The sequence below is a fragment of the Bicyclus anynana genome, chromosome 8 (assembly GCF_947172395.1).
Source record: "Bicyclus anynana chromosome 8, ilBicAnyn1.1, whole genome shotgun sequence".
Lineage (NCBI taxonomy): Eukaryota > Metazoa > Arthropoda > Insecta > Lepidoptera > Nymphalidae > Bicyclus > Bicyclus anynana.
The window spans coordinates 16,269,344-16,286,654 of record NC_069090.1 but is presented as its reverse complement, the minus strand read 5'-3'; the positions used below and the strand labels follow the sequence as shown (position 1 = coordinate 16,286,654).

Here is a 17,311-nt window from a genome sequence, read left to right as displayed (position 1 = left end):
TTCCTACTCCTGACCATTACAATCTATTACTTTACTTATGAGACGATTACGTATTCACTGGGCTTCAGAACAACACAATAAGAATTTCTTTCGCGATTTTCCTTGTATTAGAGAATGGATTATGAATCATTTAGATAATACAGCTTACTTTGAATTGAGTCTAAAGTAGATAACAAAACTATTTACTTTGTATCTCCGCACAGTTTTGCTTTAGGTTGGTTTATAATAATCTCATATACACCCAATTTTGAAATAAGCAAACTCAGTTGGTAATGCTGTCGTTTTCAATACAGAAGGCCTGGGCTCGATAGCGAACTGAGTCAAAATAGGATTTTATGTTTTCTAAACTATTTCGTGGACAATTGCGTCATTTGATCGGATCCGTTTGTCAGCAAATCCATTCCATTATCTTTGTCAAATTGACAGTTTTCCTACGGATTTGACATATTTTTCATGAAACGGAGCTTCAATCGGATACCGTTTCGGATTACGGGTGTACCCACAGTTCTGTCCTGTCCTATTCACTATTTTGGTCTTTATTATCAACCTATTAAAATAAACATCAAATCAATTGACAAAATGTCATCTACGTATGTCGTTCGTATAATATCCATTATACGAACGACATTTGTTACATAGAATCTTAATTTCGTATATGTCAACAAACATACTTCAAAAATACCTAGTTAACTTACCTTTAGACCAGACCAGCAGGCTAGCTGGTCTGGTCTAGAGGTAAGTATCGGCCGTAGTTAGCAAAGAGTATATACATATAATCACTGTAGTTACCACCCTACCGATAAAGACACCGTCAAGCGATTTAGCGTTCCGACATGATGCCGCGTATAAGCCTTCAGATGATAGATAGATAAAGTAGATAGTAAATATGCATCGTCACTTAACATACGGTGAAACCGCAGTCAAGGGCTAACTAGTCATTAAATAAATTAAAAAATAATCTTTTTAACATAAAAATGGAACCGACTTCAAAGACGTATTTCAGTTATTTTGGTTTTAATACAAAATTACTAAAACCGATTTTCATGAAAATGAAATGGGACTAATCTAGAAGTATACAGTATCAAACAAAAAAAGAATTTTCAATTTTTTTTTGGTAAATGATGAAGTTATGAGGTAACAAAAATTAAAAAAAACAAAAACCTCATCCTTCTTTTGAAGTCGATTAAAAAACGCGTTTTGTTGAAGAATTATCATCATCGTCATAATTCTCAACCCATATTCGGCTCGAGTCTCCTCTCAGAATGAGAGGGGTTAGGCCAATAGTCCACCACGCTGGCCCAATGCGGATTGGCAGACGTCACACACGCAGAGAGTTAAGAAAATTCTCTGGTATGCCGGTGTTTTTCCTTCACCGTTTTTTGAGACACGTGATATTTTATTTCTTAAAATGCACACAACTGAAAAGTTGGAGGTGTATGACCGGATTCGAACCCACGCCCTCCGGAATCGGAGGCGGGGGTCATATACACTGGGCTATCACGGCTTTGTTGAAGAATACTCCCACAAAACTCACTCACTATATTTATATACCTCCATGATTACCATGTATAGATGTCATTGTATAAGTAGTTCCTGCCATCACGTCGTCTCTATTTCGGTGATATGGTTTATTGTAGTGTGTATTATGTCACACGTGTCCTTAACAGCCGACCAGTTAATTGGACTCCATTGCCGAAACATTTTATTGACATTAATAACTGGTGTGGTGCGTCAAACAGTACATTAGTACAATTGATTGTCTACAATCAGTTACACTATATTATTTTGAATCTAGCAACAGCTGCATTAAAAAAAAAACCTTGGCTGAGTTTGTTTTGGGTTCGTCGACTAAGGTGTGACGTGACGGGTAGCAGTAACAGTTGTACCATTGTGGTAGAGGAAACACCTCGAGCAGGTACCAGGACTTGTGACCTTGGTAGGTTTAAATGATCGTTTCAGAATGCATAAACACTCACCTTCCTTGCCCGACATGTTCTCCATGCCCACACTAAACAATATATGATCAAAACATTATTGCACAAAATGACTAACGCGGCTGGCAGCGTGACGGTGTCCACGCTGCCTAACAAACAACTGAGCTTAAGTCATCATTATCTTATTTATACCTCCCCTGCACAATAACATACATAATGAATGTTAATACCCTTCTAGTTGAGGAACTTGCAAGAAAGGCGCATTTGGAACCCTCGTAAATTGGATTTTAAGTTATCGACTTTACTGAGCGGGATAAAATACGATCCTGACGTTCCAAAAGTGCTTGTAAAATATGCATAGCTTGAAGGAAATGAACATAAATTATTAATTTGAATTATTTCGATAGGTTTTTTCTGTTGTACAAGTAAGCATTTCATTGCGATCTCGCCTGAAAGAGTCTAGATTGTATGCCGATACGAGCATATAAACGGTATATGTGGTTCGTCGTAAAAACATGAAAAAATAACAGTCTATAATATCGATTACTGTTTCATCTCGTTCGTCCATCATCATAGAACTACCAGGTATATTGGAAGATTAGTATATTTCTTGAATGTGTAGCTAAAAAGTGGTTCACTTCCTTATTCCTTACACGCACTGCAAATATTCGCATATAAAATGCTGTTCCAAGCTCCCGTTATCCCTACCACCTACAGTATAGGGTTGGGTATATTCAAGTCAACAATGAATAGGCATCTTTATTCGCATTCCAGTATAGGCTGCATCGGCTGCATCATCGCTTACCATCTGGCGTGACTCAAGGACTAGCTTATACCTATCGTTTTTTTTCTTATACCAAATAAATAACAGATGAGGGTATATATTTTTAATGCTGGATCTCAGACTAAAAGTGTATCTCATGAAGAAACCCGTCAGCGATTCATCAAAGCAAATCGTAATTCGAGATTAAAATGAATTGATTACAAATAAAACGAGTTAGATACTAAGTTACATATGACACGTTGCAATGTCATTGACACGTGCAAGTAATGTGAATGTACCTAACAAGTTTGGGCTCCAGGTTCGTTTGTTGAACCTGGTCATTGCTCTATATGCTATGGGTAGGTAGATGACCTGTACATATTAATGGACAAAAAATCAATATTTATATGTACATGAATAGCAAGTAATACCGATTTTGTTTATATTATTACTAGCAAGTAGCAACCGGACCGCATAGGTGGTAAAATTCCACTACTTACTAGATAAACCTTCATCATTGGTGAAAAACCATCATCATTTTAGCTTTAGGAAACTAACTGCTGGACCTAGGTATTTTGCAAGGATGTCCTAGACCAAATTTCCATGTCTTCAGAGAGAAATCTTTGTGTTCTCATTTCAAAGATTGCCTTGTGTATAATAAGTGACGTTTATGTATTTATTTATGGAAGGATTGACCTATTACTGCTATAGCAACCTAACTAGCAGACCTACGGTGCCTAATTTAATATGGTGATAAAATAAAGCCTATGACACTCATAAATAACGTGGCATTTTATTGGTAAAAGATTTTTCAACTTCATAAACTTACATACACACAAATTTTACCTCTGAGATATTAGTATAGATTAAAGAGTTAATCATTTACTTAAATCTATATATATATGTTAATTTCTTTTAACCAAGGTTTTGAATTATACGACTTAGCATAATGGGTAATTATTTTTTTGCAGTTTTGCGGAATTTCTTCACGCAAACGACATTGGCATATTTTTTTAAGTAGTCAATTAAAATAATGAATGAATAGCAGATCGACTAAACAGTCGCGTCGGTGTTGATTTTTTAGCTCTAGAACAGATATCCTGGGTTCGATCCCCGGCTGGGCAGATTGAGATTTTCTTAATTGGTCCAGGTCTGGCTAGTGGGAGGCTTCGGTCGTGGCTAGTTACTACCCTACCGGCAAAGACGTACCGCCAAGCGATTTAGTGTTCCGGTACGATGCCGTGTAGTAATCGTAAGGGGTGTGGATTTTCATCCGCCTCCTTACAAGTTAGCCCGCTTCCATCTAAGACTACATCATCACTTAATTTTTTAGAGAGATTGTAGACAAGGTCTAACTGTAAACAATAAAATAAAAAAAAGATAGTTCATTTCTTTACATTAAATCAATGGATTTTGTATGTATACTCGAAATTTACTTAGATGACTTTTTTACACAACAATAATGGCCGACTATGAATCAAAGACAATCAGTAGGGTTGAGAAGTTAACGGCGGGCATCGGAACGATATCAAGTAGGTATCGTTATAACTGAAATACCTAAACTAAAACATCCGTTACTATACAACGTTATCTTAAAAGGGAACGTATAGTAACGTTTGTCGGTTGTGTGCATTTTAAGAAATTAAATATCACGTGTCACAAACGGTGAACGGTGCACGGTTTATGCCTATGGGTACGCGTGGTTAAGAAATGGGGTAATCTTTTTTTATTATTATTATAAATATACTTAAACAATACACATCACTATCTAGCCCCAAAGTAAGCATACAGAGTAGCTTGTGTTATGGGTGCTAAGATAGTTGATATTATAGTATTAATATACAATTATATACTACATATAAATACTTATATACACTCATGTTCATCACACAAATATTTTCCAGTTGTGGGAATCGAACCCACAGCCGTGGATGCAAAAAGCAGGGTCACTACCCACTGCGCCACGCGGCCGTCTCTTTCTTTAATCTTTTGGGGACGTACTAACGTCCAAGATTTGCTTATACTTCAAAAAAGTGTGCACGTATCCACGTACATACTGGGTGTAAGGGACATGATACCGAAAACTGCGTGAAGAGGTTAAATTTAGTTTCCACAACGATATTTTAAATAACAATTACGTGGGAAATGAGAAAATTCAGATTTTGAAAATTTTGAGCACGCAATGTACAGCGAACAATGCGATAACAACGCTCCGCAATCTACTGTGTACGTACGAGTAGGTACGTACGCATCGACAGCAAATCGGCTGGCTACACTTACCTATCTAATACCTATTTTTTATACTTTACAAGTTTTTAACTTGGTACAGGTAATTAACTTACTTTAGGTTGTTTCTCGTTTACGAGACGTTCTGTCGTCATAGTAGGTACAATATTCATGAGTACTGAATTGATTTGATCTAAGCATTTCAAGACTTCTCAGTCAACACACACAAACACGTCTTTTGAGTCCCGTAATATTCATGCCATTTTAATTTCAGAATCTTGGCTGAAAACCTGTTTACCCTCAACTTCCTACTCACTGCCCGGTTATAGGCTTATCCGTAATGATCGTGTGGGTAAGGGAGGGGGTGGAGTAGCGATCTACTTACGATCTTACATTCCTTTTTCTATTGTTAGTTCGTCTACTCAACCTCCTTTACCTGATGCAGCTGAGCATTTATTACTGGAAGTCGAACTTTCACATATTAAAATTCTTCTTGGAGTATTTTACTGTCCCCCTTCTATACCTAATTACTTTCACTCTTTTGAAATTTTATTGGAAAATTTAATTCCTCTGTATAGTCATTCTATTATTTTAGGTGACTTCAATACATGTTTACAAAAGGATGACTATCGTAGCAAGAAGTTTTTATCTATTCTTGATTCTTGTAATTTATCTGTCCTGCCTCTTGCTGCTACACATTACTCTCCTGGTTGTATTCCTTCACTTCTAGATGTCATTATTGTCTCATCTCCTGATTTCGTTTTTAAGCACGGTCAATGTCCTGCCAACTCTTTTTCTTATCATGATTTGATCTATCTCTCCTATAAAATACGTCCTCCTAAAGCTAAATCAAAAATTCTTCTGCAGCGTAACTTTGCAGGGATTGATAAAGGTCGCCTTTGCGAGGACGCAAATAATTTAGATTGGACTGCCATTACAAGTGCAGACACTCTCGATCATAAAGTGGACATTTTTAATACTTTGATTACTCAACTATACGATATGCATGCACCAGTAAAACCTGTCAAAATGAAGCACTTGCCTGCTCCTTGGCTATCGGAGGAAATTAAATTGTTAATGCATAAAAAGAATACAGCTAAGCAAAAGTACAAAACGAAGGACTCCGATATTAATCGTCTAAAATATCACAAAGCCCGGAATCGCTGCAATACATTGTGTAGAGATGCTCAACGACGCCACATTTATAAATCTGTACAAAATAGTGACACCGCTAAAACTTGGAAATTTCTTAATACACTTGGAGTTGGAAAATCATCTTCGAACAATCCTATAAATATTGATTTAGAACTTCTCAATAAACATTTTTCTACTTCCGATACAATTGACAGTACTGAAAAGGAGTCCATTCTTAGCACTCTTTCTTCTATACCAACACCAGATTTTCTTCCGTTTACTTTCGAATCTTTTACCGAATGTGATGTTAAGAAGAGTGTTTTGTCTATCGCTTCGAATGCCGTTGGATCTGATAGCGTAAGCCGTAATATGATTATTCCTATCATTGATATTATTTCCCCAGTTCTTACACATATCCTCAACTATTCCATTTATTCCAGTGAATTTCCACAGGCTTGGAAGAATGCACAAATTATTCCTCTTCCTAAAAAAATTAGTTCCACAACGTTTTCTGACTTCCGTCCAATTTCTATTTTGCCGTTCCTTTCTAAAGTCCTTGAAAAACTTGTCTTCCATCAGTTATCCGTATTCTTAAACCGAAATTTACTTTTAAGTCCATTACAATCTGGTTTTCGTCCTGGTCATGGTACGGTTACCGCTTTGACTAAAGTTACTGACGATATTCGTTGGGCGATGGATAATAGACAACTCACTGTACTAGTTCTGCTTGATTTCAGTAATGCTTTTAATTCTGTAGACTATGACATTTTGTTGAGTCTATTACGCTCTATTAACATATCTCCATCGGTTATAGACTGGTTTCAGAGCTACCTCAAAGGCCGTAAGCAGCGCATTCGGGTTGATGACGTCTTTTCATCTTGGTGCGATGTTACGGCAGGGGTACCTCAGGGTGGCGTGTTATCTCCATTACTTTTCTCTATCTTCATTAATTCGATCACTCAAAATATAACTTCTCTTTACCATATGTATGCAGATGATATCCAAATATACCGCTCATCATCTCTTGAGAACCTAAATTTAACTGTCTCTGCTATAAACTGTGACCTTAGCGCAATTGATATCTGGAGCAGACAGTATGGGCTCAAGGTAAATCCCCTAAAATCTAAGGCCATTATTATTGGTAGTCCTGCCCTCATCTCAAGAGTTGATTGGGTAGATCTCCGGCCAGTTTTGTATAATGGTACCACTATTCCTTTTTGTGACACAGTTAAAGATCTTGGGGTACATCTTGATAACCAGTTGTCGTGGTGCGTGCATGTCAAAGAGTTAAGTAAAAAGATGTTTGCTACTTTTGGCTCACTGAGACGTTTAAGATCATTTTTACCAATTCCTACTAAAGTTATGTTAGCACATTCTCTTCTTCTTTCGGTTTTAGATTATGCGGACGCGAGCTATCTAAATATAACTGAGGACCAACTCAATAAACTTGAGCGACTTCAAAATCTTGCTATTCGGTTCATATTTAGCCTACGCAAATATGACCATATTTCTGAATTCCGTCAGAAGCTCAAGTGGCTCCCTATTCGTCGTCGCCGGGATCTGCATGTACTTTCACTTTTGTACTGTGTGTTGTTTAATCCAAAATCTCCTGTGTATCTGAAGGAGAAATTTACGTTTCAGGGAGTGCAGTCTGAACTGAGACAGTGTCGATTACTAACTCTATGTTTACCCGTGCATAAGACGAAATTTTATAAACATTCTTTCGTTGTGCAAGCCGTTAAGTTATGGAATGCTCTCCCTTTAAATATACGGCAATCAAAGACACTGGACATTTTTAAAAATGCGGTAAAGTCTCATTATCTGGTGCAGTAAAGTCGATCTGTATATATTATTTTTTTCAATATAAGGTATTTATTAGTATATTTTGATATGTATTTTATTCAATATTGTAGGTATTTGTGTAATATTGTTTATGTATTAGGATGTAAATTATTTGTATGTATGTGTATTACTAATACTATGGTTATTTTTGTTTTACGCCACCTGCTGATGTCCTTAAGTTTTCCTAAACCGAAGGTTGCCTGGAAGAAATCGCTACTTAGCGATAAGGCCGCCTTTTGTATGCTGATCTCTTCCTAATTTGTTTTTTATTTCACTTGTTTTTGTCTTTGTGGTGTGCAAATAAAGTATATTTATCTTATCTTAAACACACACAATACAAACGACACAATTGTATGAGTATTCGTTACAGAAAATCACTACTAACATAACATAGAACATACACAAAGGTTTTTGAATTTTGGTTTGTTTGTCAACAGACCGCCGAACACGAACTAAAGAAAAAATAGCGTAGCGTCTAGCGAAAGGACCTAAAATTTCAATATTTTGAAAATACCTATTAACCACGCCGCGCGGCTTAGGTTAGAGAGAGATAGCAATTATTTTCCTCGGCACCGGCGGCGGTCGGCAATACAACGTCGCGCAGTTTGTTTGTGACTTTGTATAGATAGATACCTATTACGCCACGTTCACACGGCGTGCTACCGAATCGGTTTTTTGCAGGATTCGGTTTAGTGGCATAAGTATTTCAATGAAGGAGTTCACACATGCATTCGGTTTCAAGACACGACAAAAAAGCCGAATCTTGCTGAAGTTGACATCCGATTTTGCGACTACAAACCGATCCGGCGATACTGCAAAATGCAGATCCGATACAGTGGTATAGGGCATTCAATAGATGCGTTCATACGATACACGCAGGGGTAGATTCGGTTTTTTGTCGGATCTTGAAACCGAATGCGTCGCACAAGCTGGGAAGGAGGGGTGGGCGGGAGGGACACACTGCACGTGCGCTTGCCAGTCGCCAGTTCTTTTCGCCCGCTTTGACTGACCGCTCGCTATGACGACGAAAAATATAAACGTTGAAAATTTAATTTCTCTTGTCCAAAATCGGCCAGTTTTATGGGACAAAACTCTCGAAATATACAAGGATAAAAACTTGAGAACTGCTGGCTGGCGAGAAATATGTATAAATTTAAATGAAGATTTTGAAGAAATGGAGGAGAAAAACAGGCAGGATTATGGTAAGTTTGTAATTTTTTAAAGTAAACAGGTTAAGTATTTGTACATTAGCAGTGTGTTACAAAATTAACGTTAGATTGATTCGTCTTGCCAAGGCACAGCTCCTGCTGTAGAAATAAAATAATTTGTGAATTCAGATCGTATAACATTAGCACATCGTCCACCTCGTGTACTATTTTGTTCATTGGGTGCATCTGTGAACACGTTAACCACTGATGATACATTGCTTGTTGTTTCTATGTTCGACTGTACACCTTCCATATCTATTATAAAATTATGAAGTACAGTGCAAGCCTTTACAATCGATATTGCTGTGCTGGTATCAACATCCAGTGGACGATGAAATATTCGCCACTTGTTAGCTAATATCCCAAAGGCGCACTCAACATAGCGTCGAGCTCTGGTTAATCTGTAGTTATATATTCTTTTGTTTCTATCCAAATGGTTTCCGCCGTAAGGTCTCATCAAATGTTGATGCAAGCCAAAACCTTCATCGCCTATTACTACAAACGGAATCGATAAATCGGAATCGTTTGTCAGTGGACATGCTGCCGGTAATTGCAAATCACCATCTATTAGTTTTTTCCAAAAAGTACACTCCTTGAATATTGTCGAATCGCATTCTTTTCCATACGAGCCCACACAGATGTATGTAAATTTATAATATGAATCAACCACTGCTAATAATACGATGGAAAAGAAATCTTTGTAATTCATAAACATGGAACCACTGTTGTTTGGCTTTTTTATCCTAATATGTTTACCGTCCACTGCACCAATGCAATGGGGAAAGTTTGCTCTAGTATTAAATCCATTGGCGATATATTCCCAGTCAGATATTGTGTTGGGTAATGTCATAAACTCCCCATGCAAATTGTTCCAAATAGCATTCGTTACTTCCTTAATAATGTTACTGATCGTAGACACTCCGACTCGGTAGGCGTAATGTAAATCCTTGTATGAACACCCAGAAGCCATATATCTGCAAGTAAATTTAATTATATTTTTCAGCTAAATCGATCGTAAAGAAGTGGACTAATATTAGAGACAGCTGGATGAGGAGTATTAATGAGAAAAAGAAATCAAAAAAATCAGGATCGTCTGCGACATGTCCGAGAGCCTACGTTTATCATCGTCAAATGTTGTTCTTAAAAAAAATTGTGTCGCCAGCTGACACACATGATAGTGCAACTATTGTTACACCAAACCCAGCAGACGATAGTACAGCCGCTACAGTTACATCAGATGTTACCCATGACAGTGCGATGGCTCAGGACAATTTATTCGGTGAAGATGTCGCAAATAATCAAGATGCTACAGATGAAAGTCAACAAGAAATTGATAATGAAAATTTAGTAGGTGGTTCAAAAAGAAAAAAAAGCAAACCATCGAGGCAGAATTTAAACGTGTTTGATAAGAAAATGAGTGAGTTTATAGATTATCAAATGGAATGCAACAAGAAGGAAGAAATGAAAGAAGACCGTAATTTGTTTTTCTTTAAAAGTCTACTTCCATCATTGGCAACGCTAAACGATAATCAAACATTAGAATTTCAATCAGGCGTCTTAAATTTATTGCAAAATATAAAGAACCGAAATGAATGGTCTCCTGCACACTCATCAACATACAACTATCAACCAAATGTGGCACAATCACAAGGCTATTTTACATCGCAGTACCAAGCATCACCAGAGTCTCAAAGTATTCAATCGAATGCTTCTGATTTACCAGACTTTCATAATATGTAGTTGGGAAACTTCAAACTGTGTACCTACCAAGCGATTGTCTATAATGTCTTAATCATATTTTTAATAAATTTAATTATAATAAAATACAGTATTTCAATATTACCTTATACATATCGCTAATTTTTCTTCTGGTCTAATGCTTTTCCTCATATTTGTATCACGCTTTTTCAAATCTTTTTCCACTTTTTTCAAAAGATTATCAAATGTAGGTATAGTCATTCTAAAGTAGTTAAAAAATTTTTGTGGATCATTTCTTAACTGCTGCATTAGAGTTGTAAAGGCACCAACTGTTGATCTTCTTTGTACTATTGGGTTTAACCACAATCTTTTTCTACGACGCTGACGGCGATAATACCAGTATAGTATAGCAAGACTGTTCACGTCCATCGCTTCCAAATCAACGTGAGGAACTGTGCGCGCTCTTGCTAATAAAAGCCGGATGGTGAGTTCACACGAGATCCCGATACGAGGCCGTCGGATACGGCCAAACAAGATGTGCTGTGTGAATACAACATTCGGTTTTTCCAGATCCGATGAAAATAAGATTCGGCAAATCGTGTCTCCGTGTGAACGTACCGTTAGTCGTGACCTGCCTATTTGACCTCTTGGAAAACAGCTGATCGCGCGCATTTTGCAAATTAAATTTACATTGCTAGTTTTTGTTAAAATCTTGATTTGACGATTTTTATTAAAAATCGTATTGAGATAATGTTATCCATACCAGTGTTTGAATAATGCTACTATTCGTAAGATATCTTTTACGCTATAGAATAACGTGAGCATATGTATTGTATAACATTTTTATTAAAAAACTATTTTTTAAAATAAAATGATTATAAAATATTTCATTTTCTCATCTTTAAACTAACAACATATCAATTATTAAAGAATCATTCATTATCATTTATCGATAAGTTAACGCTTGATGTTATTTACCCATCCTTGCTTTTCATAGACAATCTAGCGTTACGAAATGTCAAATTGCCGTAATCGTAGTTAAGCTGTGCAAATTAATCTCGTTGTGATTTTGTTTTTCAGAAAATAAATGTGAATAAATCGTAAATTCGGTGTAGTTTTTGGTGTAATTCGTACTGTACGCGTATAATAAAGGATTTAGACACTTTGTTCTTTAGAAATTACGTATAACGTAAGTGAAATATGTGATTTTAGTGACAAGACGGGTTTGTTTTGGTGATTAGACTTCTAAGAAAATTTTTGGTATTGGTATATTAGTAAATCACACAATATCGCGAAAAGCGCGTTATGCAAACGTGAACTAAGTATGACGTCAGAAATGTCAAACGACACTTTTCGGAAAATACAACAAACGTGATATTTTTTGCCGTTATTATAGACTAGCGGACGCCCGCAACTTCGTCCGCGTGGAATTCAGTTTTTCACTAATCCCTCGAGAACCATTAATTTTTCCGGGATGAAAAGTAGCCTATGTGTTAAACCAGAGTAAAATCTATATCCATTCCCAATTTCAGCCAAATCGCTTCAGTAGCCGCAGCGTAAAAGAGGAACAAACATACTTACACACTTTATAATATTAGTGTGAAGTGTGATAACGGTACGAAACCTTTCGCGCGCGAGTCCGATTCGCACTTGGCCGGTTTATGAATAGACATTCCAAACTACAAGCATATTTTCAATTTCCTTCAAGCATTTTTATCAAGCAGGAGTACCATTACACCTACCACCTGTGCTATTCTTACACGATGGTCGTAACACAAACATAGGCTGGTTGCGCTGACGCAAACAAGTCACGCCCCCCATTTACCGACCCCGTCATGACGTCACACCATGTTTTCCTTGGACTTCGGAACAGTAAATTCTCACTATTGCCAGTTGAGTCTTTAACATTTCTCGATGTTTATTGCTTCGGAATAAGTAGTGGAATTTATAGTTACATTTGTTTATCGTATGTTATTCGGAGCGATTTGTGTTATACCCAAAGATTTCATAATAGATATATGTCACTAGGCGAACAAAAGAGGCTAATTGACCGCATTTAATTGAATCGCATAATAAACAACGATAGTTAGTTATACAAATAATACCCAAATACGAGTACTCGTATACATAAATGTCGACTTGTGGGTTTAGGAACTTTAAAAACTGATTCGGTTCAATTTTTACGGTAATTTTGTAGGCACGTGACATGTCTATAGTATAAAATGTCGTTGGTTATACCTACTTACTATTGTGTACTGTAACTATTGCTTTAACCGGACTTCGCACGGGTAGCGGTAGTTTAATACTAGGTAGGTACCTATTAGAGCTTTTGTGACAGCTTGTTCAGGGAAGTACTATGGTTACTTCCGCCGTCACAGCATTGCTGCGTAAACACCCTTGTGCCTCGGAGACCAGATTAAACCATCGGTCCTAGTCATCGTTATTAAGGTGTTTTTCAGATAGTATGGGTACGGTGAAAGTCGCCTGTAAGACTTTCATAATACGTACTATTATCGTAAAACGAACTGTCACCCGCACCATCCTACATGAAACGAACTGTAACATCTGACAGTGCACATTATCCACTAACTCCACCGACCCGCATGTAAGTAGCATGGTGAGGATATACCCCAAAACCCCTCCCACAGAAGAGAGTAAACTCTGCTGTAGATCACTAAATGATTATAGACTTCACCAAATACATACCAGACGTGTTTTTATATGAATCGGCAAATGAATGTAACCTTACATGTGTGCCATACATTCCCGCCAATATTCTCGCATATGTTTTGTTATACAAACACACTGACAGGCTTCACTGACGCAAAACAGTCACGCCCTCTATCCAACTGACCCCGCGATGACGTCATATAAAGGCATGCGCATATATAAATAGTGATCGCAACGAATCAATCGATTTCAAATAATCGGTTGCCGATTGCTCCGATATTTTTGCATCCATTTGTACAGTTACAATACATGTGAAAAAATTCAAGTGTCTATCTGTGATTTCAAAATAACTGTGTTTTAATGTGCTTATAGTTAGATATTTACACTATACTAAAACACAAACAACTTTTTTATAATTTTTATCTGTCTGTCTGTTTGCCCAAGCTAATCTCTGGAACGGCTGAACCAATTTAAAGCCTCAATAGCTCAACGGTAAGAACTGTAAGTGCGGTTGGACTCATCACCGAGGGGTGGTGGTTCGCCCCGTTGGTCTATTGTCGTGCCCACTCCTAGCACAGTCTTTCCCGACTAGTTGGAGGGGAATGGGAATATTGGGCATATTAAGAAAAATATGACAAATATTATTTTTTTTAAATAAATTTTTAAATTCTAAAAAAAAAAAAAATACTGAGTCTCACTGAAAGACAGAGTATGTTATTGTGCAACATATAGGCTACTTAATACTAAACTTAGTAAAAAAAAAATTCCCGTAAAAAACCGTGGTTCCTGCGGTATTTGTGAAAAACTTTTTCACGCGGACGAAGTCACGGGCGTCTGCTCGTAAAAATTTAACTTTATAATAGTTTTAGAAGTGACTTTCTTTTTATAATTCCGGATTAAAAGTAGTTAAGGTCATCATCATCATCATACCAGCCGATGGACGTCCACTGCAGGCCTTTTGTAGGGACTTCCAAACATCACGATCCTGAGTCGCCTGCATCCAGCGAATCCCTGCGACCCGCTTGATGTCGTCAGTCCACCTGGTAGTATGTTGACCAATATAGCGCTTTCTAGTGCGGTGTCGCCATTTCAGCACCTCGGGACCCTATCATCCATCGGCTCTTCAAACTATGTGCCTCGCACATTGCCACTTCAGCTTCGCGACTCGTTGAGCTATGTCGGTGACTTTGGTTCTTCTACGGATCTTCTCATTTCTGATTCGATCACGCAGAAATACTCCGAGCATAGCTCGTTCCATCGCTCGCCGTGTGATTCTGATTCTTCTTATGAAGCCCACGATTAGTTAAGGTTATCAACTTCAAATTTTAAATATTCATAAGAATTTTAAACTTCACACTATCCGAAGCGGATCCGTTGCCTAGCGATGAATGCGCCTATCAATAGCGTGTGGGAGTTTGCTTCGGTGAATTATTTGGGAACTGTCTTAATATTTATCGATGTAATGCTTCTGTTTGCTAATTTTCTTACAGAGAATTAAATTAACTCACTAGTTCGATTGCTTTTAAAATTCTTATGTATTACTACTCTGATGTAATCATTCGTGTTGGATTCGGATTATATTCCTATAGCCTACCAACACCACAAAGACTACCGCCAAGCGATTTAGCGTACTGGTACGATGTCGTGTAGAAACCGGAAGAAGTGTGGTTTTTCATCCTACTCCTAACAAATCAGCCCGCTTCCATCTTAGATCGCATCATCACTTACCATTAGGTGCGATTGTAGTCAAGGGCTAACGTAAAGATTAAAAAAAATATAAAAAAATAGCGAAAAACTTTCGCTTAACTGCTGGATTCAGGGTCGGATATAGAAGGCATAGACGGCCCGTATTGTGAGGAGGTTCCTCACTCTGGAGCTTGGGCACTCAAATGTCCCGCAGTGGGAGGGTTGAATTGATTTCTACGAAAAATTTCTACGAAAGGTACCCTGGAACTCATGATACGAAACCACATGGGCTAATCACTGGATCATTGATATGCAGTCCTTTTTTGAAGTCGGTTAAAAAGTGCCCCAGACCATAGACAAGACGTTTACAAAAATGTCTATAATGCGTTCTAAATCCACTGACTTGTTTACATTACGTATGCCGATAGCTCTAGCTCGTGAAAGCTCTATTAGATTACGCAAGTTCAGATATATTGCGTAATTCCATCTATTTTGATATCTCTCAATAGATGCGTAGTGGCATAACTAGATAAAACGTAATAAGCTGACTATTCAATAGAGACTTCAAAGTATTTTAGGGTTCTGTTACAAAATTATAAAAAATCACAGTTGATGGCTGTCCAATCAATTTACCAATCTGTAAATTGATTGGACATTATTATTAATATTTAATCATTAATAACTGTACGTCCGCAGCTGGACATATACCTCTTGCATGGACTTGCGATACTGACTTGGCCTGGCGATACTGGCAGCTCGGTGTCGAGCTGCCAGTATCGCCAGGCCAAGTCAACGAAGGATTTATTTTTCCATTCTTAGTAGACTTTTGAACTTTACAGCCTAAAATTACGAAGTCTCCTTTTGTATCTTCCAGTTTTTTCATCAGATGATGAAGAAACTAGGACAACATTAGGACTACTGTAGTGACGGTAAAAACCATACTATACTGCACTTGGATGGACTTATTTCAGTTTTTTCTGATTTTCAAGACCACTACTGAAAAAAAAATTTGTAAAAATTGTATGGGACCAATCTGGGAATAATCTTTTAAACAAAAAAGAAATCAACATTGTTTAAAAATTCAAACGTTTGAATATCGTTTTGAAATAGTGATACAGTCTAGGTATAGTAGGAATACAAAGCATCATTTTTTCCAGACGGAATCCCATATGCGTGAATCTAACTCGCACTTTGCCGTTTTTGCTATATTCACAGTTAATTGGAGCCATTGTCAAGAGAAACGTATTTAATTTGTTTGCTTTCGATGTCCCAGACGGTTTGATTGTTTACACTTCAGACAATACGACAACGTGGCACGAGTATACCATGTCTGCATTTTAATGTTTTAGTTTTTATACTCTTATGGCAAGCGTCCACAGATCAGCATCGTATGTATCGCAGCAAACGGATTTTAGTATCCTTTGTATAGAAATTCATACAAATTACAAGTGCGTCCACTGGTCCGCATCGTACGGATCGCATTGAACGGATATTATCTGCCGTAAAATTAAAAATCCGTTTGATACGATGCGTCCGATACATACGATGCGGATCAGTGGACGCCTGCCATTACTCAATGGCGTGCACTTTATATGTAGATGCAAGAATGCACTGCCTACCCTGAGAACTTATTACTATGAAAATGTAGAGAAGGGATCTGTACTAATATTATAATGAAATATACGGTGGAATTGACTTCCCCCTTTTTTTAAAGTCGGTTAAGAAAAAAATCTAAAAATTTACACTACAATCCATATAGTACCTTTTGTTATTATTCTAGTATTTTAATAAAGTACATTCTGCGCACGTCTTTAAGTTTAGTGGTTAGTAATGTGGTCGGTCTTCCTAGTGGACGCGCGGTTTCGACAGAGGCCAGGGGTGACCGTATTGTATGTTAATAAAGCACGTATTGAAACTTAAAATGTACTTGGACATAAAGAAGTTTCCGAAAAAAAAAATTAACAAAAGAATCAGTCTGTAAATAATCGGCTAGTTACCACCCTACCGGCAAAGACGTACCGCCAAGCGATTTAGCGTTCCGGTACGATGCCGTGTAGAAACCGAAAGGGGTGTGGATTTTCATCCTCCTCCTAACAAGTTAGTGCGCTTCCATCTTAGACTGCATCATCACTTACCATCAGGTGAAGATT

General features: G+C 37.4%; 4 protein-coding genes across 5 annotated transcripts in view; 2 read left to right on the top strand and 2 right to left on the bottom strand.

Moving 5' to 3' along the window:
- Positions 1–17,311, top strand: part of LOC112045901 (protein I'm not dead yet) — a 66,423-nt gene that overhangs the window by 22,512 nt on the left and 26,600 nt on the right. The window lies entirely within an intron of this gene.
- The window catches only part of LOC112045903 (GPI transamidase component PIG-S), a 64,072-nt gene that overhangs the window by 43,161 nt on the left and 3,600 nt on the right, over positions 1–17,311 (bottom strand). The window lies entirely within an intron of this gene.
- On the top strand, positions 8,871–10,931 carry LOC112047307 (uncharacterized). The gene is made up of 2 exons (XM_024084395.2): positions 8,871–9,101; positions 10,111–10,931. Exons 1-2 carry the CDS (start codon positions 8,918–8,920, stop codon positions 10,845–10,847), a joined length of 921 nt encoding a protein of 306 aa, XP_023940163.1. The 5' UTR covers positions 8,871–8,917; the 3' UTR covers positions 10,848–10,931.
- On the bottom strand, positions 9,096–11,643 carry LOC128198331 (uncharacterized). 2 transcript variants are annotated; one of them, XM_052883164.1, is made up of 2 exons: positions 10,951–11,643; positions 9,096–10,081 (listed from the first exon to the last, which is right to left on the bottom strand). In XM_052883164.1, exons 1-2 carry the CDS (start codon positions 11,475–11,477, stop codon positions 9,172–9,174), a joined length of 1,437 nt encoding a protein of 478 aa, XP_052739124.1. In that variant the 5' UTR covers positions 11,478–11,643; the 3' UTR covers positions 9,096–9,171. The 2 variants fall into 2 exon arrangements, with proteins under 2 accessions (XP_052739124.1, XP_052739125.1); XM_052883165.1 differs by lacking the exon at positions 10,951–11,643 and having other exon boundaries at positions 9,096–10,112.

Excerpts from the sequence above, each read along its gene's own strand:
- LOC112047307 (XM_024084395.2), top strand. The coding sequence starts at position 8,918 with ATGACGACGAAAAATATAAACGTTGAAAATTTAATTTCTCTTGTCCAA. Across the intron at positions 9,102-10,110 it reads GAAAAACAGGCAGGATTATG|CTAAATCGATCGTAAAGAAG; the intron begins GTAAGTTTGTAA and ends TATATTTTTCAG.
- LOC128198331 (XM_052883164.1), bottom strand. The coding sequence starts at position 11,477 with ATGCGCGCGATCAGCTGTTTTCCAAGAGGTCAAATAGGCAGGTCACGA. Across the intron at positions 10,082-10,950 it reads AAATTAGCGATATGTATAAG|ATATATGGCTTCTGGGTGTT; the intron begins GTAATATTGAAA and ends ATTTACTTGCAG.